The sequence below is a fragment of the Pleurodeles waltl genome, chromosome 11 (assembly GCF_031143425.1).
Source record: "Pleurodeles waltl isolate 20211129_DDA chromosome 11, aPleWal1.hap1.20221129, whole genome shotgun sequence".
NCBI classification, from domain to species: domain Eukaryota; kingdom Metazoa; phylum Chordata; class Amphibia; order Caudata; family Salamandridae; genus Pleurodeles; species Pleurodeles waltl.
In genome coordinates this window covers 67,545,281-67,570,262 of record NC_090450.1, presented here as the reverse complement: position 1 = coordinate 67,570,262, position 24,982 = coordinate 67,545,281, and the positions used below count along the sequence as shown (strand labels likewise).

The 24,982-nt window shown below is 43.4% G+C and overlaps 1 protein-coding gene across 2 annotated transcripts in view; it reads right to left on the bottom strand.

Moving 5' to 3' along the window:
- PIK3CA (phosphatidylinositol-4,5-bisphosphate 3-kinase catalytic subunit alpha) overlaps positions 1-24,982 on the bottom strand; it is a 372,723-nt gene that overhangs the window by 165,950 nt on the left and 181,791 nt on the right. For both annotated transcript variants that reach the window (XM_069213071.1, XM_069213070.1), the window contains exon 10: positions 6,841-6,922. In XM_069213071.1, coding sequence (XP_069069172.1) covers positions 6,841-6,922 — 82 coding nt within the window. The remainder of the gene's footprint in view (positions 1-6,840; positions 6,923-24,982) is intronic.

Below are 24,982 nucleotides of genomic sequence, written 5' to 3'. Positions count from 1 at the left end.
AGTAGAGTGCGCCCATGGCTTTGGCAGTGTCTGTGTCTTTTTTGAGTTTCTCAATCGCTGTGTCCACTTCTGGGCCGAACAGTTCCTTTTCGTTAAAAGGCATATTGAGAACTGCTTGCTGAATCTCTGGTTTAAAGCCAGACGTTCTGAGCCATGCATGCCTTCTGATAGTTACAGATGTATTAATTGTCCGTGCAGCTGTATCTGCAGCGTCCATGGAGGAGCGGATCTGGTTGTTGGAAATGGCCTGTCCCTCCTCAACCACTTGTTTTGCCCTATTTTGTAAGTCCTTGGGCAGATGTTCAATGAGATGTTGCATCTCGTCCCAGTGGGCTCTGTCATAGCGCGCAAGTAGTGCCTGGGAGTTCGCGATGCGTCACTGGTTTGCAGCTTGTGCTGCGACTCTTACCAGCTGCATCGAACTTGCGGCTTTCTTTATCTGGGGGTGGTGCATCTCCAGATGTGTGGGAGTTGGCTCTTTTTCTAGCTGCTCCTACAACGACAGAGTCTGGTGGCAGCTGTGTAGTGATGAAAACCGGGTCCGTAGGAGGCGCTTTATACTTTTTTTCCACCCTTGGTGTGATTGCCCTACTTTTGACCGGCTCCTTAAAGATTTCTTTTGCGTGCCGGAGCATACCAGGGAGCATAGGCAGGCTTTGGTATGAGCTGTGGGTGGAGGAGAGTGTGTTGAATAAAAAATCATCCTCGACCTGTTCTGAGTGGAGGCTTACGTTGTGAAATTGTGCTGCTCTGGCCACCACTTGAGAGTACGCAGTGCTGTCCTCTGGTGGAGATGGCTTGGTAGGGTATGCCTCCGGACTGTTATCTGACACTGGGGCGTCGTATAGGTCCCATGCGTCCTGATCTTGGTCACCCTGGCTCATGGTGGTGTGAGCTGGGGAGTGTGATGGAGTTTGTGCTGGTGAGACGTTAATCACGGGCGGTGGAGAGGGTGGTGGAGTAACTCTTTTCACCACTTTTGGTTGTGGTGTCTGTTCAGTCTGGAACTCCAACCTTCTCTTTCTTCTAATAGGGGGAAGGGTGCTTATCTTTCCTGTCCCCTGCTGTATGAAAATACGCTTTTGCGTATGGTCCACATCCGTTGATTGTAGCTCTTCCTCAAACCTATGCTTTTGCATTTGTGAGGTTAGCGAGTGCTCTTCTGTATAAGAGCCTGAAGCTGGGTCGGTTGCAGCTTGTTTCGGTACCGAAACCCTGTCAGCGTCCTTTTTCGGCTCCGAGGTGACTTTTTTCTTTTTCGGTGCCGAAACCTCTCGCCGCCGATCTTCGTCGGGCCCGCTGTCTCGGCGTCGAGCCGTGTCAACACCGGCATCTCGGTGTCGACGCTTGTCTCCAGCACTTTCTCGGTCCCGAGAAGGCTGTGTGCCGGTGTCTCGACCGGAGTCGGACGATCTCGGCACTGTTTGGGCCTTTTTCAGTGCCGACGGTCGGTCACCGAATTTATGGGTCGAGCCATGGCCTGGTGGCAGTGGCGTCCCCTGGGCCTTGTAAATGTTCCTCTGAGTGGATTTCAACGTCTTACTCACGGTTTGTGTATCGTCGAATCCTTCGGAGTCCGAGTCTTGGATCGAGAAGGTACCTTCCTCTTCTTGTTCCTCGAACTCCCGTTGGGCTGTCGGTGCGGACGCCATCTGAAGTCTTCTGGCTCGACGGTCTCGGAGTGTTTTTCGGGACCGGAACGCACGACAGGCCTCGCAGGTGTCTTCGCTGTGCTCAGGTGACAGGCACAGGTTGCAGACCAAGTGTTGGTCTGTGTAGGGGTATTTATTGTGGCATTTGGGGCAGAAACGGAACGGGGTCCGTTCCATCGGCGTTCTTCAGCACGCGGTCGGCCGACCAGGCCCCGACGGGGGATCGAAAAAACTACCCCGAAGGGCACCGGAGCTCTTCGATCCTTCGACGCAGTGTTGAATCTAACTACGCCGAACCCGAACGCAACAATACCGACGAAATCTTCCGAAATTTAGCTATTTTTCCGTTCCGAAACTCGGAGCGACAGGAACACGTCCGAACCCGATGGCGGAAAAAAAACAATCGAAGATGGAGTCGACGCCCATGCGCAATGGAGACAGAAGGAGGAGTCACTCGGTCCCGTGACTCGAAAGACTTCTTCGAAGAAAAACAACTTGTAACACTCCGGCCCAACACCAGATGGCGAGCTATTGCAAAACATGCGTATCTACAGCGACAGATGCCATCGAACTAAAATTAATCCTCAAAAATACAACTTGCCTAATAATTCTGCACTCCCTGTAGTTTAACATCTCATGACAAATGTTTTAGCATTTTGATTGTATACAGTTATTTTCTATGTTACTTTTGGACGAAGTGTTTTTTGATCTAGTCCAATGGATGATATTTTTGTGTATATGTTATTAAATATTTATAAGATTCTAAAAATTGTGGTTGCAGCATAATTGGTTATTGTTGGAGATCAAAGTTATATCTGTTGTTCCTGATTTGATAATTAAGCATCCAGATAGCAAAAGTTTGGATTTTGACAGTAAGTTCAGCGGAAAAACATTTGTATTGGTTTGGCTGAACCCTATCCTCTGTGCCTTTATAAAAGGGATCCTTTCTACATTTCTGATGTAAACATACTTGGCCTAATGTTTTGGGGCAAAATCTGTATAGTTCCTTTGTGGAGGAGTGCCTGACCCTCTTCCTGTAGAAGGTGGTGATGTTGAGCGCAGGATGTGTACACGGTGTGGAATGTTTGGGGGGAGGAAGAGGTGTGATAGAAGTTCAAGGCAGTATCTGTGAAAGACAATTGCCAGACCCACTGGTCGTAAGAGAGTTTCTTCCTGCTTGGAAGGAAATCTTGCAGACTCCTGTTGACCAGTGTTGTTGGTCAAGTCCATGTTTTGCTGTATAGGCTCCCTTTTCTGGGAGCTCAACTACCTCTACTCTTGTGCAAATATTGCACCTGTAAGCTGCACATGTTTAACAACTACCCCCCCCCCCCCCACCCCGATTGTAGTAAGCTTCCTACTGCCTCTGAAATGACTGACTGCTCCAGGGAAGTGGCATTGGCGCATCCTCTATACTTTGGTTTCTGAAAGGAGTCTCTGGCAGCTGGGGTTTTATTGGTACCCATGGACTTTGTTGTCCCTTTTTGTTATTTCTAGCACCAGAATAACCCAAGGGCCGAATAGGTGCTGCTGATCAAATGAGAGATTGAGGAGATGCTGCTGGACATTTGGCTCGAAGCCGGAGATGCGGAGCAAGGAGTGATGGCAGAGTATGATGGAGGCGTTCACTTCACTTAACAGCTGGTTCTGCAGCATCAAGAGCACAGTGTATTGGGGCATTAGAAATATTGTTTTCTTCTGATACCGTTTCCTACCCCCCTTTTCCTAACTGTTCAGGGAGGTGTTGTATGTGCTTATGCTTCTTTGCCCACTGTGCTCTATCATATGGTGAGATAAGGCCCACTGAATTAGCAGCGTGCCAGTGGGTGGATGCCCCTACTCTCATAATTATCTGTACTGCATCAATCCTCTTACTCTCTCTCACAAGTGGATGTGTATCGCCTGCAGCCTAAGGGGAGGCACATTTATAGGCAGTATGTTAAACTAAAGAGCCCGTGGAGGGGGCACATGCTCTTTGATATAGGGATGGTTGGTTGGAGAGGGTTTAAATTTCTTCTCCACCATAGGTGTCACAACTTTAGCATTGACGGGATCCTTACAAGTTTCAGGGGCGGACATAAGCATGCCCTTGAGCATTGAGAAGACCTGAACGGCTAGCTCGATCTTGGAGAGGGTCTCAACAAAGAAGCCCTCCCCCTAGGGCATCACAGGCACATTCATCTTATGGCATGCAGCCACCAGCTAGATAACCAAGGTATGATGCAGTGTGATCCAGGAAAGGAGCCCTAACTAGATAGTGGTAAAGGCCCTGGTGGATCAATAGCAGTGATTCCAGGGGTCCTTTGTTGGCTGAGGATAAAAAGCTATTTTGTACTAATCCACAGAGCTGTAAAAACTGCCTTTTTCAGTGCCGGATTGTAATGACCCTGAGGGGAATGCTATGGATGTAGTCGGGGTGGTGTGTGTGAGCATGAATGCATTGGAGAGGACGTCAAAGGGGTGGTGGAGAGGGAGGAGGAGGTGGAATAAGAAGGGAAGACATTTTGGAGAGAAATTATATAACGTGGAAAGTAACCTCGAAAAGGTTTTGTAGAAACTCTAAGTGTACAACTCATCACTTATTCCCAATCCCTCCTGGTCTAGAGGACCATGATAAAAAATAATAAGAAAAAAAAAAAAACGTATTCCTCTGTCCTGCTCCTGTTCCATTGGATAAACTAACTTCGACACAGGCTCCTTTGACTGTGGACCCTTCTCTCTCTCTCAAGCGCATCACGTTCCTCTTGGGCACACTCGAATAGCCACTTCAAAAACACTAGTGGATAAACATTATCTACAATAGAGGACATATATTATGGTATTGTGGGCTAATGGTAGGTGTCAGTGATTCATGCTAAATGGTCAACACTCATAGCGGGGGAAAAAAGCAAAATACCACAAAGCAATAGAAGAGTATCATACTGCAAAATGTAAGCATATGTGTCAATGAGCTTCCTTTTAAATATGTTCCTGCTTAATCATGCCATTACTCATTAAGCAGAGTTAGTGTACAACAAAGCAGATTAATTTAACAAGACCTTGTTAGATTATGAACAGATTTGTGAATTTATCAATTCAAAAATAAAATCCATTTTATGTTTTTAATGTTATTGTTCATAGTTTTAATTTTCTGATACAAAGAAGGCACTTATATTAATTTTGATTTGCAATGGAGGTTGTGAAAGTTGACAACAGGAGACCTTAAAAAAACTAGGGATGAAGGTCAATTAAGTGATGCTACAGTACCATCAGTTGAAGAGAGATGTGACAGAGAAATTTATAAGAAACGGAAAGCGAGACAACTTTTTACCTGTTCAACATCTCATTAAAGAATAGATCTATGCTTTGAGCTTTAACCCCCACACTCAGTAATCAGTAGCCATATCAGCCAAGTCAAGTAAACTAACAAGAAGGGGACCAACTACTTTCATTCACTCCCACTGTCATTCAAAAGACAGTCTCAGATGAAATTTCGTTGACAGCTTTAGAGACCTTACTGCAGACTGGCAATGTGAACAAAAAGATCCTAGAGTATGTATCTACCCATTAAATCCAACCTTGATCTAGTATCTTCACTGCAATAACCAGATAAAGGGAGATTCAGTATGTTCTCCTTCCTCATTCTACATTAACAATACAAAGGGTCAAAGGAGTTTGGTGTTTAAAGTTTTTAACATCAAGTCTACTGTTAGTGCAAATCCAGCAATGTGGATGTGATAATTCTTTCTTTATATCCAAAGAAAAATAGCAAAGCCTTGGAAAGAGGTTGTGTGCTACTAACAGACTTGAGATGGGCTTTCTGAATCAAAATGAGAATACCCACGCAAGAAGGAGCGGGGTTAGTGGCACAACATAAGCCTCCTGGACTGTCCTAATTGCCAGTGCAGACTTGAGACTCCTACCTTTCAGCAGTCTTCATTGTTAGTGAACAAAGGGAATGGATTCCTCTTGCACAGGATTTCTTCTGCATAATACTTCACAAATAATGTTTATTGAGATGCCTGTCGAAACAAAAAGGTGTGGAAAAGACAGTGGTTTTCCAAAAATTGAAGGCAGGCAGAAGAGGGAAGGAAAGAGACATGGAGGAATGTTCCATTGGTCTACATGTAAGAGGGAACAGATTAGTAGATCATAGGCATCACCAGCTGGTGGGAAGAGGCGTAAGTGGATCATTTAGAAAATGAATGCACAATTGACATAAAAGATACGCCATTTTGAAATCATGTGTCTAATTACCCACTAGAGTAGTTATTTCAATTTGGAAAATTAAAGATGACAAGATGTATGAAAAATCTGAACTATAGGGTGGCTTGTAAGTGGCATATCAATGAGTGGACAAACTTGAGCAGAGAAGCAAGATGACAAATAACAGCAGATGTGATAAGTGAGGCAAGAGAAAAGCATGTAATGAAGACATGTTAAACCCAAAGGATGCACACATGTTCTCATTCACTCATCTATGAAGACTGAAAAACACAAAAGGAGTTGGGACAGAGGTAACAAAATAAGTCAGAACCTGGGAAAATATCAGAGTTAGGAACACTGGCCCACAAGGCATAGCCCCCGCAGACTTCAAGGATCATCACTTTAATTAGGAAGTGGTTTGGAGATGGAGAATAGCACAATTCCCACTGCAGGAGTGGTTGAGATGGAGGTGGGAATAGATGGGATATTTGCTTGGCAGTCATGTGATGAAACGGGAGGGGTGATGAATTATGCCACCTAGGGCTAAGTTAGTAGAAGCCATACACCAGGTTTTTAAGTAGACAACTTCAGATCTGCAAACATGGTTTACGATGTTGAATGAAATGGCACTTTTTAACCCAGCTTCTTTAGAATACTTTCACCCAGGCCACTCTACCAGTGACCACAAATGCAGCTGAAAGGAAAAAGCAAAATAAATATTTACATATCTTCCTTTCCTGATTGAATTGGAAGGGCCATTTAGCTTGCATCCATGCCATGGGGATAGCTTAGATGAGATGTAAGAATTACTTTAAATCTAATATTATGGATAGTTCACGTCAACAATTAAAAAAAATGACATGTTAAATAGCTTTCAGCAGCTTTACACTCCTTTGGGAAGATGGCATAATATGCTGCAAATGCACGAGAACTACAACAGGCGCAGGATAACCCATAAAGAATGAACTGACACAGGAGCATATTATATTCACATTTACAGTACCTGAGCTACTTCATCTCTGGAATTCCACTTAACAGCAAGTAGTAGTTTTGGAAGAATTTCTGGGGTATTTAAGCAGTAGTGTCTGAAGAGAAATATTGGGATTCATTAAGCGCACAAATAAAAAAGTTCAGAACAGACTTTCAAATGCAAACTTTACAACAAAAAATGTTTCTTAGCTACACACAAGTTTGCAAAATATACCATAACTCACAAAGATGACTGTCAAAATATTTTCTGGGAACGTAAAAACGATTTGAAGTATCTAATTCACTAGAAAGAGAACTTTAAAAAAAAAATTTTTAAAACAAAACGCACACAAGCAATTTTATTACCAATTAATCATTAAAGGATGGTGCAGTTTCATTAAATTAGACCTCTAAAAATTAAAACAAATTTGAAGACAAATGGCACAGCAGCGTCAATGATGACTAAGGCAATAAGAATATACACCAATGTTAAAACAGTACACAACCATGTACAAAACCACGGCATGATAAAAAGAAATAAAAAATAAATAAAAAAAATGTAGCTGTCTAGAGGTGCAATGGAACAGCATGTGACATTATTCTGCAAACTGAGGAAAGAAAGGCCAGGATTGACTGGGAAAAAATTAAGTGAGACGCAGCCTTGAAGTGCATCGCAATAAAGGCCGAGTCAGAAGACTTGGGATGACAATACTGCGCAAACACTTTATTATATTATTGTGACAATTTCTTGGAAATCACTTTCTTTTTCTATTGCAAATAACTACATAAAATGATCCATGGTGCTCCATAAATCATCATCATAATCGACAAATAGATAGAGCAATATCCGGGAGGCCACTAAAATAGAACTTGATGTTTTGAATACAAGTATACAATCGTCTGCTGACTTTCTCTGGAGCAGTTGAGGACGTAGAGCCGACCGCATCGCACCTCTTGGCTGCTTTTTATTACTTCAATGGAATCAATATGTGATATTTAGTTTAGGAAATTTAGGATCAGATTCCACGGTGTATGTATGTATATATTACTTCTATGCAGGTAGTTGTATAGTGCTAACTATTTGAAGGGAACTGGGGTGGGGCGGAGGTATTGGGAAGCTACAGAGGGCAATAAAGGGGAAGAGGAGCAGAGATCTAGTGTTAAATGAAAAGGTCCATCTTCTGGTTCTTTCTAAACTGGACAAGGGCTGCAGCAGTTTTAATGGTTACAGGAATGTTAGCCAATCACTTCATTGGTCTAGCCAAGACTATATTCATAAAAAGTATCCTATGCCTTTCACTAGCATACCAGACACTGAGTGGACAATGACTAACTGGATAATTTGTTTGATGGATTCAAAGATCACTGAAATCTGCACTACCATCGGCAATGTCTTGAATACTGAACTTGTTTTCTGCTCTCAAGCAAGCTTCCTGGATACCTACTCCGATCTATGAGAACTACTCTCTGTGGAATCAAGTCTAGACTTTATGGAAAAAGACTTATCCAGCCTGAAGGAGAATGTGCATCTATTAACGTCTGGGAATTGCAGGAAGAATAATGTAGGTCAGATTATTTTCTATCTCATCTTTAGAAACATCCTTTGCTGTCTGTATACAGACTATGGGCCTGATTTATAGTTTGGCGGAGGGGTTACTCCGTCACAAACATGTTACACGGGATACTCATGTTTGTGACAGAGTATCACCCTCCCCCAAACTCTATATCAAGCCTATGTTTTTACTAGGACAGACTTGCCTAGACCACATAGAAGAATGCTTAAAGGACTCATGAGATCTTTGTGCCATATTGGAATTTTCTTTAGGGTCAGAGACCTCTATATTCTACAAGTTGAAGAAGTAGAGACTATGCAAAGCAGAGTCAGAAAACAAAATGCTGTTTTTAACCAGAGAAACACAGGAGAAGGATCCTCAGATGCAGGAACGGGGATGAGGACTTCAGTGGAATCATCTGAAGGTTGAGGGGGACTGAGAAAAGTTCCCTGTCTGCTTCCAGGACTTGTAACATCAGTACCACTGGGGAGTGTGACCTCTATATAAACACGAAAAGATGAGACACGCAAAGTGAATGTAAGAACCTATAACATAAGTCTGATATCCAAGGTAGCTTTGACACTGACCCAAAGTTATTGACTCCTCAAAATGAGGCCTGGTTAATGGTACAGTGTAATTTGAACTTCCAGGTCATCTTCAAGCAGAACTGTGGTGATTAGAAGATTACGATTGCATCCTAAAGAGTTTTGGTGGGTTCAAACCTGGTCTTTCCCGTGTCACCAGAGTACAAAACATTACTTTTTTCCCCAGATTTAAAGAGCTAGCTCGCCTAGAAATGACCTCTCTGTATGCACAGTCAGTTGTTTTGGCACTAATACAAAGTCCTTCCCTATTCATAAGTCTCCCCTCTAGTGTCTCTCATGACAGGTGTCACACATTTCTTAATACTTTTAGAACACAAGAGCACACCACACGTCATCCTTTTTTGACATCTTGCATCTATTGTAAACAGCAAGTACTGTGACTGAGTGTATGAGAAAGAAAGGAAGAAAATCTTAGTTTTCATTCTCATTTTCACTGACAAAAATAGCCTTCTGAAAAATTAGAAGTGTTGTTGAAGGCAAAATGCCTTACTCTCTCCGCTTGGCATGATAGGATGTTCCAGCTTTAAGAGTTCTTAAAGAGGCCAAATCGGTTTTCTGCCGTCCTATAGTTTGTTTTTAGGTACGCTATAGCCTGATTTCTTTTTCTTTAAAAAAAAAAAAAAAAAAAAAAAAATACAGTTCGAGTGATGTTTCCCATTAATTGTACTATTTTATATGTTTTGCCCAGTCTCTCATTCTCCGAGTATCAATGAATGAGTACCAGGTTATTTATGGTGAAAAGTGATTTAAAAAAATCGTTCCATACAAAGCACTTCAAATACAGCACAGTGCAAATAATGTTTCTATTACAATGAAAGAATGTGCCTCTCTCTAAGGCAGTAGTCTCTAAACTTTTGAATGCCGCACCCCCCAGTTGCAAAATAAAAATCACTGGGCCCCCCTCAAAATTTTTCACAATTATTTGATAAAGATGGCAATGTTTAAATATGTCTAGACCTATTTAAACATTGTAGTTAAGTACTGTTACCTTTTTAAAAATGCTATAACATTCATCTGCAAAAAATAAAAAATAAATAAAAAAAGAAGGCGGCGGCCTGTGATCTGTGTAATGCTTCTTTTGGCCAGAGTCTGCAACCCCCCTCCCTCACCACCCCCAGTTTGAAGACCTCTGCTCTAAGGTGATAGTCCAATGCTTTTGGTTTATGATCTTCTCATTTTTAAGAATGAGTACAGCAACTGGAAAGTAATCAGTGACCAGCTCCATCTTCAGAGTGTTAGCAACTCTAAAGAATTCTTGTTCATCTGCTCATGGGCCTGTTTCAGGAAAAAAACAGTGAATGCAGACAGAGTGGACAGGAATGTGGGTGATGGGCAGGTAAGGGGGGGGCGGGAAGTCTGTTGGACCTGACCACTTTTTTTTTTTTTTAATCAAAGGGCTGTGCCATCACTGATACAGGCAGTGGATGCAAGTACAGCATAGGGTGCAGTTCGTCAGATTGTGGTTGCTTGTATGGGACCTTTGACATAAAGGGTTTGGGAAGGTCTGGTAGAGATTTTTCCTGATATATGGTATGCGAGTCGGGAGTCGCATGGAGGCCATCTCGATGTGCTCTGTTTATCATGACAACAACTTAACAGAAAATCCCCTGCAAATCTTTCTTAATCTTTGTGTCATCTTAACAGCAATGTTAGGAGTAAGAATAGCAGCCCACATTATCTTTGATTTAGTTTTTGTTTTTACCATAATCACATATTTGCAAGTCATGGACAGTAGCATCCTATAGGATTGTGTTAATTTGTCTAGTTGTTAACTAATGTAAATTTAAATTTACTTAGAAAAAACAGGTAACTGTTCTTTTGTAAACGGATTATATGCTGTAGTATGTCCTAGGTAAAACATTCAGATACCATTTTGGTTCTTATTTGCACTACATAAAACTGCAAAATGAATAATTATTTAAGTATTATTAAAAAAATTACAACCTTAGCACAAGAACATACAGTGCAGGGCCAATCTATGCCCAAATTTAGACATCGATGTAAAATGCTGAAAAATGTATATACATGTGTACAATGTGTAAGGCCATGCTGCAAAATCTCACACAGCCATACCTACACCCATACAGCCACTTATGTAGCCTACCACTGGACATGTTCCATGCATTAAATCTGAAAAAGTATTGCCAAGTTCTAAGAGGAAAAGGGCTTGGTTGGTTGAGGCTTAGTACCATAGTTTGTCCAGTCAGTCTCTGTAGCAACCAGCGCCTTTGTAGGCAGGAGATGAGTGCACAAGTGCTCTGACTTGTTGTAAGTCTTATGGACTTTTAACTATGCCCACCGCACACACATCACGTTCACTCGTTCGTGGGCTTGCATTTCAAACATCCCTTGTTATCATTGATAAATGCTTTTTATTTGTCCCACCTTGAAGCGGTTTTGTTACCATCTCAACACCGACCCCGTTAAATGGATAATTGCACGTTTGCTGATACGTTTGACTACGAGTCCTTTTGTGTCTCTACTTTGCACTCATGCTCATGACGGCCATGGCGCTTAGAATCTGCTTGGTTATGTCAAATGTTTTACTTTTCATTTTCAATCTAATTGGCAAGAAACGGCTAGTTAGGAATTTACAATGCCAATAGCGCAAACGCTAACTGGTGTGGCATGGTGAGTAAAATAATTGATTGATTAAACCCAGATCTGTGACTGGGGGTGAATGTTTGATTGGTTCTGCATTCCTTCCATCATTTGTGTTTGCTTTTGTCACCATAAGTGCCAAGGGTATGCCTAGACGTGGGTCCTGGGCTCACTATGCCACCGGATTCAAGCTAGCCTTGCTGCTGAAGGGTGATACCCTAAAATCGGTCCCAGGATGCTCGTTTCCGGTCTAGCGAGGACCAGACCTGGCAGTTCGGGCTGGACTGTTCCCATGGGGAACAGGGTCAAGACTGATTTCCATATGGCAGGGTCCAAACTGGATTGGCATGGTGAGCAAAAGAATTGATGGATTAAACCCAGATCTGTGACTGGGGGTGAATGTTTGACTGGTTCTGCATTTGGTCCATCATTTAAGTTCAATAGTTCTAACTCAAGCAAATGCGAGACCCATTGGATTGAAAATGCTTTTTTTCTTTTATATATCAGGTTGAACAGCATCTATATGCTACAAAGGCAAATAAATAAATCAATCAAGTGTGGCTTGTCAGCTGTGAGGGTATTCAGGTGCTGAAGCTGACACTTAAGAGCATTCCCTCAACAGCAAAGGCAACATCAATTGGTTCCTTGAAGAAAAATAGTGGTGACCCAACAATAGTAACACAGGTAATAGATCCCATTTGTTGAAGGAAGGGGTTAGGAGCCCCTACTTACCTTAAGGGGAATGCCTCCCAATCTAGTTAGGGCATGTCTGAACACAGAGGAACCTTAGGCTGTCCGTAATATTCTGGATTCCAAAGCTGTTTTTTTTTTTTAAACCAAAGAGCACAGACAAACAAGAAGAAATAAGTTACTTACCTGTAACTATGGTTCTCCAGTACTGGAACCTTTCATAGAGTCACATGCTTGAATACTTCCCCGTCGAGATTGGAGTCCCCAGTTTAAAATAAAAGCTTTGCTTAAATGTACATATTACACACACGTGTGTGTGTGGAAAATGTCAGTTACCCAGTGTACATCTGTTTGTGGCATGTTCTGCTGCAGATTCACATGCTATGCACAGTCTTTTCAAGTCACGGGACCGAGTGACTCCTCCTTTTCGGCTCCATTGCGCATGGGCATAGACTCCATCTTGGATTGTTTTCCCGCAGAGGGTAAGGTAGGAGTGATAGAGTGAGAATAGAAAGATGTCCATGCAATGGGATAGAGATGTATGTACAAAGTTTAATTAAATGAATGTTTCTATACATATGTACAATTTCTAATTATTACAAACTGCTACAAGCTCCCGGGGAGGAGGGAGGGCGCATGTGAATCTGCAGCGGAACATGCCACGAACAGATGTACACTGGGTAAGTGACATTTTCCGTTCGGTGGCATGTGCAGCTGCAGCTGCAGATACACATGCTATGCATAGACTACAAAGCTGTAATCCTCCCCAAAGCGGTGGTCAGCCTGTAGGAGTTGAAGTAATGAAATAATGTTCTGAAATAATGTTCTTAGTACAGCCTGTCCTACTGTGGCTTGTTGTAATGCTTGGTAAAAGTATGAGATGTGGACCAAGTGGGTGCCTTGCAAATCTCTGTCATTGGTATGTTTACTCGAAAGGCCATTGTTGCTCCTTTCTTTCTAGTGGAGTGTGCCTTTGGTGTAATGAGTAGTTGTCTTTTAGCTTTCAGGTAACAAGTTTGTATACATTTCACTATTCATCTGGTTAAGCCTTGTTTGGATATAGGGTAACCAGTATGAGGTTTTTGGATTGCGACGAACAACTGTTTAGATTTACGAAATGCTTTTGTTCTGTCGATGTAATACATTAGAGCTCTTTTTATATCTAATGTATGCAGTGCTCTTTCTGCCCCCGAGTATGGCAAGTCTGGCTGTGTGAAGAAGTCTGGGAGTTCCACGGTTTGGTTTAAATGAAACGGTGAAATCACTTTTGGCAGAGATTTTGGATTTGAGCGGAGTACAACTTTATGTTTGTGTACTTGTATAAAGGGTTCTTCAATAGTGAAAGCCTGTATTTCACTAACTCTTCGTAATGAAGTGATTGCTACTAGAAATGCTACTTTCCAAGTTAAGAATTGGATCTGACAAGAGTGCATGGGTTCAAATGGTGGACCCATGAGTCGTGTAAGTACAATATTAAGATTCCACAAGGGTACTGGTGGAGTTCTTGGAGGTAGGATTAGTTTTAGGCCTTCCATGAAGGCTTTAATGACTGGTATCCTAAATAGGGATTTTGTCTGTTTAGTTTTGCAAATAAGCCGAAATTGCAGTGAGGTGTATTTTGATGGATGAAAAAGCTAGATTTGCTTTTTGTAGGTGTAGTAAATAACCTACGATGGCTTGTATGGATGCATCCAAAGGTGTGATGTGTTTTCCTTGGCAGTAGAAAACAAATCTTTTCCATTTGTTAGCATAACACTGCCTGGTGGTAAGTTTTCTTGCCTGTTTAATGACTTCCATACGCTCAGTTGGAAGATTCAGATAGCCAAACTCTGAGATTTCAGGAGCCAGATTGCTAGATTGACCATCGCTGGATTGGGGTGTCTGATCTGCTGTTTGTGTTACGTTAACAGATCTGGTCTGTTTGGAAGCTTGACGTGAGGTACTATTGAGAGGTCCAACAGTGTGGTGTACCATGGTTGGCGTGCCCACGTTGGTGCTATAAGAATTAGTTTGAGTTTGTTTTGACGCAGTTTGTTGACTAGAAATGGAATGAGTGGGAGAGGGGGAAAAGCGTAAGCAAATATCCCTGACCAGTTGATCCATAGAGCATTGCCCTTGGACTGAGGGTGTGGGTACCTGGACGCAAAGTTTTGCCATTTTGCTTTTTGGTTTGTGGCGAACAGATCTATGTCTGATGTTCCCCCACTGACTTAAGTATTTGTGTAGTACCTGGGGATGTATTTCCCACTCGTGAGTTTGCTGGTGATCCCGACTGAGGTTGTCTGCTAATTGATTGTGAATCCCTGGAATGTATTGAGCTATTAGTCGAATGTTGTTGTGAACTGGCCGATGCCACTTTTTTTGTGGTAGGAGGCAAAGTTGCGATGAGTGTGTTCCCCCCCTGTTTAAGTAGTACATCGTTGTCATATTGTCTGTTTTGACAAGAATGTGTTTGTGAGCCAGAAGAGGTTGAAAGGCTCTTAGTGCTAGAAAGACTGCTAGCAGCTCTAAGTGATTTATGTGTAGTTGCTTTTGTTTGCTGTCCCACTGTCCCTGTATACTGTGATTGTTGAGGTGTGCTCCCCACCCAATCATTGATGCATCTGTTGTGAGAATGGCATGGGGCACAGGGTCTTGAAAAGGCCACCCTTTGTTTAAATTTGTGGGATTCCACCACTGAAGCGAATAGTGTGTTTGGAGGTCTATCAACACTAGATCTTGGAGATGACCCTGTGCCTGCGACCATTGTTTTGCAAGGCACTGCTGTAAGGACAATTGCGATGCATGATGCCATCATGCCTAGGAGTTTCATCACAAATCGGACTGTGTAGTGCTGATTTGGTTGTATTTTTGGCACCATGGTGTGGAATGATTGCACCCTTTGTGGGCTTGGACTTGCAAGCGCCTTTTTAGTGTTGAGTGTAGCTCCCAAGTACTGCTGAATTTGGGATGGTTGGAAGTGTGATTTTTGATAATTTATCGAAAAACCTAGTGTATGTAGGGTATCTATTACATAATGTGTGTGATGTTGACACCGTTTTTGAGTGTTGGCCTTTATTAGCCAATCGTCGAGATATGGGAATACATGCATGTGTTGTCTCCTTATGTATGCTGCTACTACGCAAGGCATTTTGTAAATACTCGGGGCTGTTATCCCGAAGGGTAATACCTTGAATTGGTAATTTTTCCCTTGTATAACACACCTGAGGTATTTTCCGTGAGCTGGATGGATGGGTATGTGAAAATACACATCTTTTTCAATCCAGTGTTGACATGTATTCTCCCTGTTTTAGTAATGGGACTACATCTTGCAGTGTCACCATGTGGAAGTGTTCTGATTGAATGTAAAGGTTGAGAGTCCTGAGATCTAATATTGGCCTTAGCGTTTTGTCCTTTTTGGGAATGAGGAAGTACAGGGAATAAACCCCTGTTCCTTTTTGTTGATGTGGCACTAGTTCTATGGCTTGTTTGGTTAATAGTGCCTGCACCTCTGTTTGTAACATTGCTAGATGTTGTGACGATAGTTTGTGCGCTTTTGGGGGAATATCTGGAGGAAAATGTGTGAATTCTATGCAGTAACCATGTTGGATATTTGATAGAACCCATGTGTCTGTTGTGATGTTTGACCATTTATTGTGGAACATTTTCAGTCTTCCTCCCACAGGGGATGTGTGTTGGGGGAAGGTGATGGCAAATTGTTAGTGGCTTGCTTTGTAGATTGAAATTTTCCCCTGGATTTGGGAAATTGCCCTCTGAAGGACCCTCGAAACCCCCCTCTTTGATACTGTGTTTGGTATGAAGGCTTTGTTTGTGAGGTGGATGGTTCTGAGGGCTGAGGCCTGAAACCCCCCCTATACTGCGGCTTACGAAATGTCCCTCTGTATTGGGATGAGTAATTCGCTCCCATCGCTTTGGGTTGTGTCAGTATCCTTTTTCATTTTTTCTATGGCTGTGTCCATCTGTGTGCCGAATAACTGTTGGTTGAATGGCACGTCGAGGACAGCCTGTTGGATCTCAGGTTTAAAACTTGATGATCTGAGCCATGCATGGCTTCTAATGGTAACTGCTGTATTTATGGTTCTTGCGGCTGTATCAGCTGAATCTAACGCTGACCTTATCTGGTTATTCGTTATTGCTTGTCCCTCCGCTACTACCTGCTGAGCTCTCTTTTGGTATTCTTTGGGGAGATGTTGAATAATGTCCTTTATCTCATCCCAATGAGCCCTGTCGTATCTTGCGAGGAGGGCCTGTGAGTTTGCTATGCGCCACAGACTGGCTGCTTGTGATGCTACCCTCTTTCCTGCCGCATCAAACATTTTACTTTCCTTATCTGGAGGGGGTGCATCTCCAGAGGACTGTGAGTTAGCCCTTTTCCTCACGCCGCTGACCTCTACCGAATCTGGGGGAAGCTGTTGCGTGATAAATACTGGGTCAGAAGGTGGTGGTTTATACTTCTTTTCTACCCTTGGGGTTATGGCTCTTCCTTTAACTGGCTCCTGGAAAATCTGTTGGGCATGTTTGAGCATACCTGGGGTAGACTTTGGTATGTTGTGTGTGTTGAGGACAATGTATTAAAAAGAAAGTCGTCCTCTAGTGGTTCAGTGTGCATGCTAACATTGTGGAAAGCTGCAGCCCTAGCCAAAACCTGTGTGTAGGAGGTGCTATCTTCAGGTGGAGAAGGTTTAGACGGATAGCACTCTGGACTGTTGTCTGACACAGGGTCATCATAAGGATCCCACGGGTCTGTGTCCTGATGTGACTGCATAGTGTGTGTGGGTGACTGTGCAGTAGGTGTAGCAGGTGGAGAGACAGTACTCTGAGGAGAATGAGGAGGAGACTGGGCTGGAGAAAACTGGTGTGGCAGAGATTGCTCTCTTGGCACTTTAGCCTTTTCTGATCTGTGTTCATGGAAAGCCAGCTTTCTTTCAAATTTGAGGGGGGGTGATGTGAGGATCTTGCCAGTATCCCTGTGGATCTGTATCCTGGCTTGTCTGTCATCAAATTCCTCCATTTGGTGAAGCTCTTCCTCAAATCTATGGCTTTCTTTAAGCTGTTTAGAAAGTCCATGTTCCTCAGTATATGATTGTCTTTTCGGCTCCAAAGCCGTTTTTTTCAGTACTGAAATGCCCAGGGTGATAGTAGGCCTCGGTTCGGAAAGAGGCTTTCGGGGTCTCGACTCGACCGGTGTCGATTTTTTTCAGAGACTGTGTCTCGACTCGAGTCCGAAGACTTCGATGCGAGTGTGCCCTTTTTCGGTGCCGAAGGTGTTACTTGGTCACTGCTTTATTTTTTCCGGGTGGAGCCATGGCCTTCCGGCAGTGGCATCCCCGAGGCCTTTTGTTTGGTCTTGGTCTGGGTTGGGGCAGGCGTACTCACATGCTGGCCCGCTGTCGGTGGTCGGTCAACGTCGGATTCGTCCGAATCGGATCCTTGAACGGAGATGGCAGTGTGGATCATCTCCTCTTCTTCCGCGTCGAGGTGTTCGGTGCTCTTGGACCCCATTTGTAGTCTTCTCGCCTTCAGTCCCTCAAGGTCTTCTTGGAACGGAAGGACCTGCAGGCCTCACAAGTATCCTCTCGGTGATCTGGTGACAAACACAGATTACAGACCCGATGTTGATCTGTGTAGGGATACTTTGCATGGCACCGAGGGCAGAATCGGAACGGGGTCCAGTCCATGAGGCTTTGACGTTTCTTGCAGTAGGGCCAACCAGGCCCAGGTTGGGCACGGGTTCCCCGAAGGGCAACCGAAGGTGTGTGTCCGCCGGTACCGAGGTGTCAATGCAAGATGGGGCGCGATCGAGAACAATACCAACGAATTTCTGTGACTTTAGAAGTTTTCCGAACCGAACAGTCGGAGTGAAGAGGAACACGTCCGAACCCAATGGCGGAAAGAAAACAATCTAAGATGGAGTTGATGCCCATGCGCAATGGAGTCAAAAAGGAGGAGTCACTCGGTCCCTTGACTCGAAAAGACTTCTTCGAAGAAAAACAACTTGTAACACTCCGAGCCCAACACTAGATGGCGAGAACTGTGCATAGCATGTGTATCTGCAGCTACACATGCCACAGAATATATCTATATATATATATATATCTATATATATATCTATATATATATCTATATATATATATCTATATATATATATCTATATATATATCTATATATATATCTATATCTATATATCTATATATATATCTATATATATATCTATATATCTCTATATCTCTATATATCTCTATATATATGGAAAATGTCACTTAACCAGTGTACATCTGTTCTTGGCATTAGTCGCTGCAGATTCACATGCTGTGCACATCCTGCCATCTGGTGTTGGGCTCGGAGTGTTACAAGTTGTTTTTCTTCGAAGAAGTCTTTTCGAGTCAAGGGACCGAGTGACTCCTCCTTTTTGACTCCATTGCGCATGGGCATCGACTCCATCTTAGATTGTTTTCTTTCCGCCATTGGGTTCGGACGTGTTCCTCTTCACTCCGACTGTTCGGTTCGGAAAACTTCTAAAGTCACAGAAATTCGTTGGTATTGTTCTCGATCGCGCCCCATCTTGCATTGACACCTCGGTACCGGCGGACACACACCTTCGGTTGCCCTTCGGGGCACCCGTGCCCAACCTGGGCCTGGTTGGCCCTACCGCAAGAAACGTCAAAGCCTCATGGACTGGACCCCGTTCCGATTCTGCCCTCTTCAAAGAAGTCTTTTTTCGAGTCACGAGACCGAGGGACTCCTCCCATTTCGACTCCATTGCGCATGGGCGTCGACTCCATCTTAGATTGTTTTCCCCGCAGAGGGTGAGGTAGGAGTTGTGTATGCTAGTAATAGTGCCCATGCAATGGAGTGAAGACGTATATACATAATGAAGTTTAAAGTAATATATTTACAAATTTACAAATGTTCAAGATCAACTTCTAAACGGCTACAGGCTCCCGGGGAGGCGGGTGGGCGCATGTGAATCTGCAGCGACTAATGCCACGAACAGATGTACACTAGGTAAGTGACATTTTCCGTTCGATGGCATGTGTAGCTGCAGATACACATGCTGTGCATAGACTAGTAAGCAGTTATCTCCCCAAAAGCGGTGGTTCAGCCTGTATGAGTTGAAGTTGTTTGAAATAATGTTCGTAGTACAGCTTGACCTACTGTGGTTTGTTGTGCCGTTAACACATCTACACAATAGTGTTTGGTAAATGTATGAGGCGTAGACCATGTTGCTGCCTTACATATTTCGTTCATTGGAATATTTCCTAGAAAGGCCATGACAGCACCTTTTTTTCTGGTTGAGTGTGCCTTTGGTGTAATAGGCAGCTCTCTCTTTGCTTTAAGATAGCAGGTTTGAATACACTTAACTATCCATCTAGCAATGCCTTGTTTAGAAATTGGATTCCCTGTATGAGGTTTTTGGAAAGCAATAAATAGTTGTTTTGTTTTTCGAATTAGTTTTGTTCTGTCAATGTAGTACATTAGTGCTTTTTTGATGTCTAATGTATGCAGTGCTCTTTCAGCTACAGAATCTGGCTGTGGGAAGAACACTGGTAATTCTACCGTTTGATTCAAGTGGAACGGTGAGATCACTTTTGGTAAAAAATTTGGATTTGTCCGTAGAACTACTTTATGCTTGTGTATTTGAATAAATGGTTCTTGTATGGTAAATGCTTGAATTTCACTCACTCTTCTTAGAGATGTGATGGCAATCACAAATGCAACTTTCCATGTTAAGTATTGCATTTCACAAGAGTGCATGGGCTCAAAAGGTGGACCCATGAGTCGTGTTAAGACAATGTTGAGGTTCCATGAAGGAACTGGTGGTGTTCGTGGTGGTATAATTCTCTTTAGGCCTTCCATAAATGCTTTTATGACTGGTATCCTAAATAATCAAGTTGAGTGCGTAATTTGCAGGTAGGCTGAAATTGCGGTCAGATGTATCTTTATTGAAGAGAAAGCTAGCTTTGACTTTTGCAATTGTAGTAAGTATCCTACTATATCTTTGGCAGATGCGTGTAAGGGTTGAATTTGATTATTATGGCAGTAATAAACAAATCTTTTCCACTTATTTGCATAGCAGTGTCTAGTGGTAGGTTTCCGAGCTTGTCTTATGACCGCCATACATTCTTGTGTGAGGTCTAAGTGTCCGAATTCTAGGATTTCAGGAGCCAAATTGCTAGATTCAGCAATGCTGGATTTGGATGTCTGATCTGTTGTTTGTGTTGTGTTAACAGATCTGGTCTGTTTGGTAGTTTGACATGAGGTACTACTGAGAGGTCTAGTAGTGTTGTGTACCAAGGTTGTCTTGCCCATGTCGGTGCTATTAGTATGAGTTTGAGTTTGTTTTGACTCAATTTGTTTACTAGATATGGAAGGAGTGGGAGAGGGGGAAAAGCGTAAGCAAATATCCCTGACCAGCTCATCCATAACGCATTGCCCTGAGACTGATCTTGTGGGTACCTGGATGCAAAGTTTTGGCATTTTGAGTTTTCCTTTGTTGCAAATAGATCTATTTGTGGTGTTCCCCACATTTGGAAGTAAGTGTTTAGTATTTGGGGGTGAATCTCCCATTCGTGGATCTGTTGGTGATCCCGAGAGAGATTGTCTGCTAACTGGTTCTGAATTCCTGGAATAAATTGTGCTATTAGGCGAATGTGGTTGTGAATCGCCCAATGCCATATTTTCTGTGTTAGGAGACACACCTGTGTCGAGTGTGTGCCTCCCTGTTTGTTTAGGTAATACATTGTTGTCATGTTGTCTGTTTTGACAAGAATGTGTTTGTGGCTTATTATGGGTTGAAATGCTTTGAGCGCTAGAAATACCGCTAACAGTTCTAAGTGATTTATGTGAAACTGTTTTTGCTGTATGTCCCATTGTCCTTGGATGCTGTGTTGATTGAGGTGTGCCCCCCACCCTATCATGGAAGCATCTGTTGTTATCACGTATTGTGGCACTGGGTCTTGGAAAGGCCACCTTTGGTTTAAATTTATACTGTTCCACCATTGAAGCGAGATGTATGTTTGGCGGTCTATCAACACCAGATCTAGAAGCTGACCCTGTGCTTGTGACCATTGTGATGCTAGGCACTGTTGTAAGGGCCGCATGTGCAACCTTGCGTTTGGGACTATGGCTATGCATGAAGACATCATGCCTAGTAGTTTCATCACCAGTTTGACTTGTATCTTTTGATTTGGATACATGGTCTGTATCACATTGTGAAATGTGTGAACTCTTTGTGGACTTGGAGTAGCAATCCCTTTTGCTGTGTTGATTGTTGCTCCTAAGTATTGCTGTGTTTGACACGGCAGAAGGTGTGACTTTGTGTAGTTGATTGAGAAACCTAGTTTGTGGAGGATTTCTATGACATTTTGTGTGTTGTGAACACCGTCTTAGCGTGTTGGTTTTGATTAACCAATCGTCTAGGTACGGGAACACATGTATTTGCTGCCTTCTGATATGTGCAGCTACTACTGCTAGGCATTTTGTAAAAACTCTTGGTGCAGTTGTTATTCCGAATGGCAACACTTTGAATTGGTAATGTATCCCTTGGAATACAAACCTTAGGTACTTTCTGTGTGAAGGATGTATTGGTATATGGAAATATGCATCCTTTAGGTCTAGTGTTGTCATGTAGTCTTGTTGTTTGAGCAGTGGGATTACGTCTTGTAATGTAACCATGTGAAAGTGATCTGATTTGATGTAGGTATTTAATGTTCTGAGATCCAGTATAGGTCTCAGACTTTTGTCTTTTTTGGGTATCAGAAAGTACAGGGAGTAAACTCCTGTGTTTATTTGTTGTTTTGGTACTAACTCTATTGCTTCTTTTTGTAGCAATGCCTGGACTTCTAGTCCTAGAAGATCTATATGTTGTTTTGACATATTGTGTGTTTTCGGTGGTATGTTTGGAGGAAATTTGAGAAATTCTATGCAATAACCATGCTGGATAATTGCTAAGACCCAAGTGTCTGTTGTTATTTCCTCCCAATGTTTGTAAAACTTGGTTAGTCTCCCCCCCCACAGGTGTTATGTGTTGGGGATTTGTGACCTTGAAGTCACTGCTTGTTTGGAGGAGTTTTGGGACTTTGGAACTTTCCTCTATTCCTTTGAAATTGTCCCCCTCTATATTGTCCCCGAAAACCTCCCCGCTGATACTGGCTCTGGTAAGTGGGCTTTGTTTGTGAGGTTGTGGCTTCTGTGGTTTGCCCTCGAAACCCCCCTCGAAATTGTGTCTTTCTAAATGTGCGTCTGCTCTGTGGGGAGTAGAGTGCGCCCATGGCTTTGGCCGTGTCAGTGTCTTTCTTAAGTTTTTCGATCGCAGTGTCCACCTCCGGCCCAAACAACTGCTGTCCGTTGAATGGCATATTCAGCACAGCTTGCTGCATCTCTGGTTTAAATCCTGATGTACGCAGCCATGCATGTCTCCTTATTGTTACTGCTGTGTTGACAGTTCTAGCAGCTGTGTCTGCAGCATCCATTGCTGACCGTATCTGATTACTGGAGATACCCTGTCCTTCTACTACTTGCTGCGCTCTTTTTTGGAACTCCTTGGGTAAATGTTCAATAAGGTGTTGCATCTCATCCCAATGGGCCCTATCATATCTGGCTAGCAAAGCTTGCAAATTTGCAATACGCCACCCTTTTGCCTGCAGCATCGAATTTTCGACTTTCTTTATCTGGAAGTGGTGCATCTCCTGAAGTATGAGTTGGCTCTTTTGCGCGCTGCTCCCACTACAACAGAGTCTGGTGTTAGCTGTTGTGTAATGTACACTGGGTCTGTTGGTGGCGGTTTATATTTTTTTATCTACTCTTGGAGTAATGGGTCTCCCTTTAACAGGCTCCTCAAACACTTGTTTGGAGTGTTTTAGCATTCCGGGTAGCATAGTAAGACTCTGATATTGGCTGTGTGTGGACGACAGTGTATTAAAAAGAAAGTCGTCTTCAATGGGCTCTGAATGAAGGCTGACATTATGAAATGCCGCTGCTCTTGACACCACCTGTGCGTAGCCTGTACTATCCTCTGGTGGCGATGGTTTAGATGGATAGCATTCTGGGCTATTATCTGACATTGGTGCGTCATAAAGGTCCCATGCGTCAGGGTCGTCTTGACTCATTCCTGTATGAGTTGGGGATTGCATCATTGGTGGAGTGGCTACCGGTGATGGTTGCGGAGAGTGATGTGGGGATGGTGGCGGTGTTACTTGTTTAGCCACCTTTGCGTGTGGCTGTTTGTCTTTGTCTTGGAAGGCAAGCTTGCGTTTCATTTTGACTGGAGGAAGAGTGCTGATCTTCCCTGTATCTTTTTGAATAAAGAGCCGTCTTTGTGTGTGATCTGGTTCTATTGCCTGTAATTCCTGTCCAAATCTATGTGTCTTCATTTGTGTGGACAGTCCTTGTTCCTCAGTGTAGGAACTTGTTTTCGGTTCCGAGGCCTGATATTTCGGTACCGAAACCTTTTCGGCTGCTTTTTTCGGCTCCGACGAAACTTTTTACTTTCGGCGTCGTGCTCTCTCGGTGCCAACCCGTTTCGGTGCTGAATCTTCTCTGAGCCACTATCTCGGGCCCGAGATTGCTGTGTGCCGGTATCTCGACCGGAGTCGGATGACTTCGACACCAGCTCACCCTTTTTTGGTGCCGATGAATGGTCACCTACTTTTCGGGTTAAGCCATGGCCTGTTGGCGGTGGCGTCCCCTGGGCTTTAGCGCTTTTCTCGCGAGTTCTTGGTTTCGACGTCTTACTCACGGTTTTAGGCGTTTCCTCGGGATCAATCTCCTCAGAGTCCGACTCCTGGGTGGAGAATGTTTCTTCCTCCTCCTCGAAACGCTCTTGTCCTGTCGGCGCTGACGCCATTTGCAGTCTTCTTGCTCTTCGGTCCCGGAGTGTCTTCCTGGTCCGAAACGCTCGACAGGCCTGACAAGTATCCTCCTTGTGTTCTGGTGACAAACACAAGTTGCAGACCAGATGTTGATCTGTATATGGATACTTGTTATGGCATTTTGGACAGAAGCGGAATGGGGTCCGTTCCATCAGCCTTGAAGCGACACGTGGCCGGGCCGACCAGGCCCCGACGGGGATGGAAAAAACCCCGAAGGGCCACCGGAGCTCTTCTTAATTCGGTGTCGATCTGTTGTAACTAACCCGATACCGAACGCAAACAATACTGACGATTTTTCCCAGATTCTAACTAACTTTCCGACCCTAAACACGGAGCGAAAAAGAACACTTCCGAACCCGATGGCGGAAAAAAAACAATCTAAGATGGAGTCGACGCCCATGCGCAATGGAGTCAAAATGGGAGGAGTCCCTCGGTCTCGTGACTCGAAAAAAGACTTCTTCGAAGAAAAACAACTTGTAACACTCCGAGCCCAACCCCAGATGGCGGGATGTGCACAACATGTGTATCTGCAGCTACACATGCCATCGAACATATACATATATATATATATATACACACACACACACACACACACACACACACACACACACACACACACACACACACACACACACACACACACACACACACACACACACACACACAGAAGCATTTAAGCAAAGCTTTTATATTACACCTGGGCCTCCCATCTCGATGATGGGGAAAAATTCAAGCATGTGAATCTATGAAAGCTCCAATAGTGGAGTAAGTATGATCGAAACGCAGGCATATGTGCCTAAAGTGTGTCCACTTATCTCTGCCATTGTACCTTAAAAAAAGGGTTTGCGAATTTATTG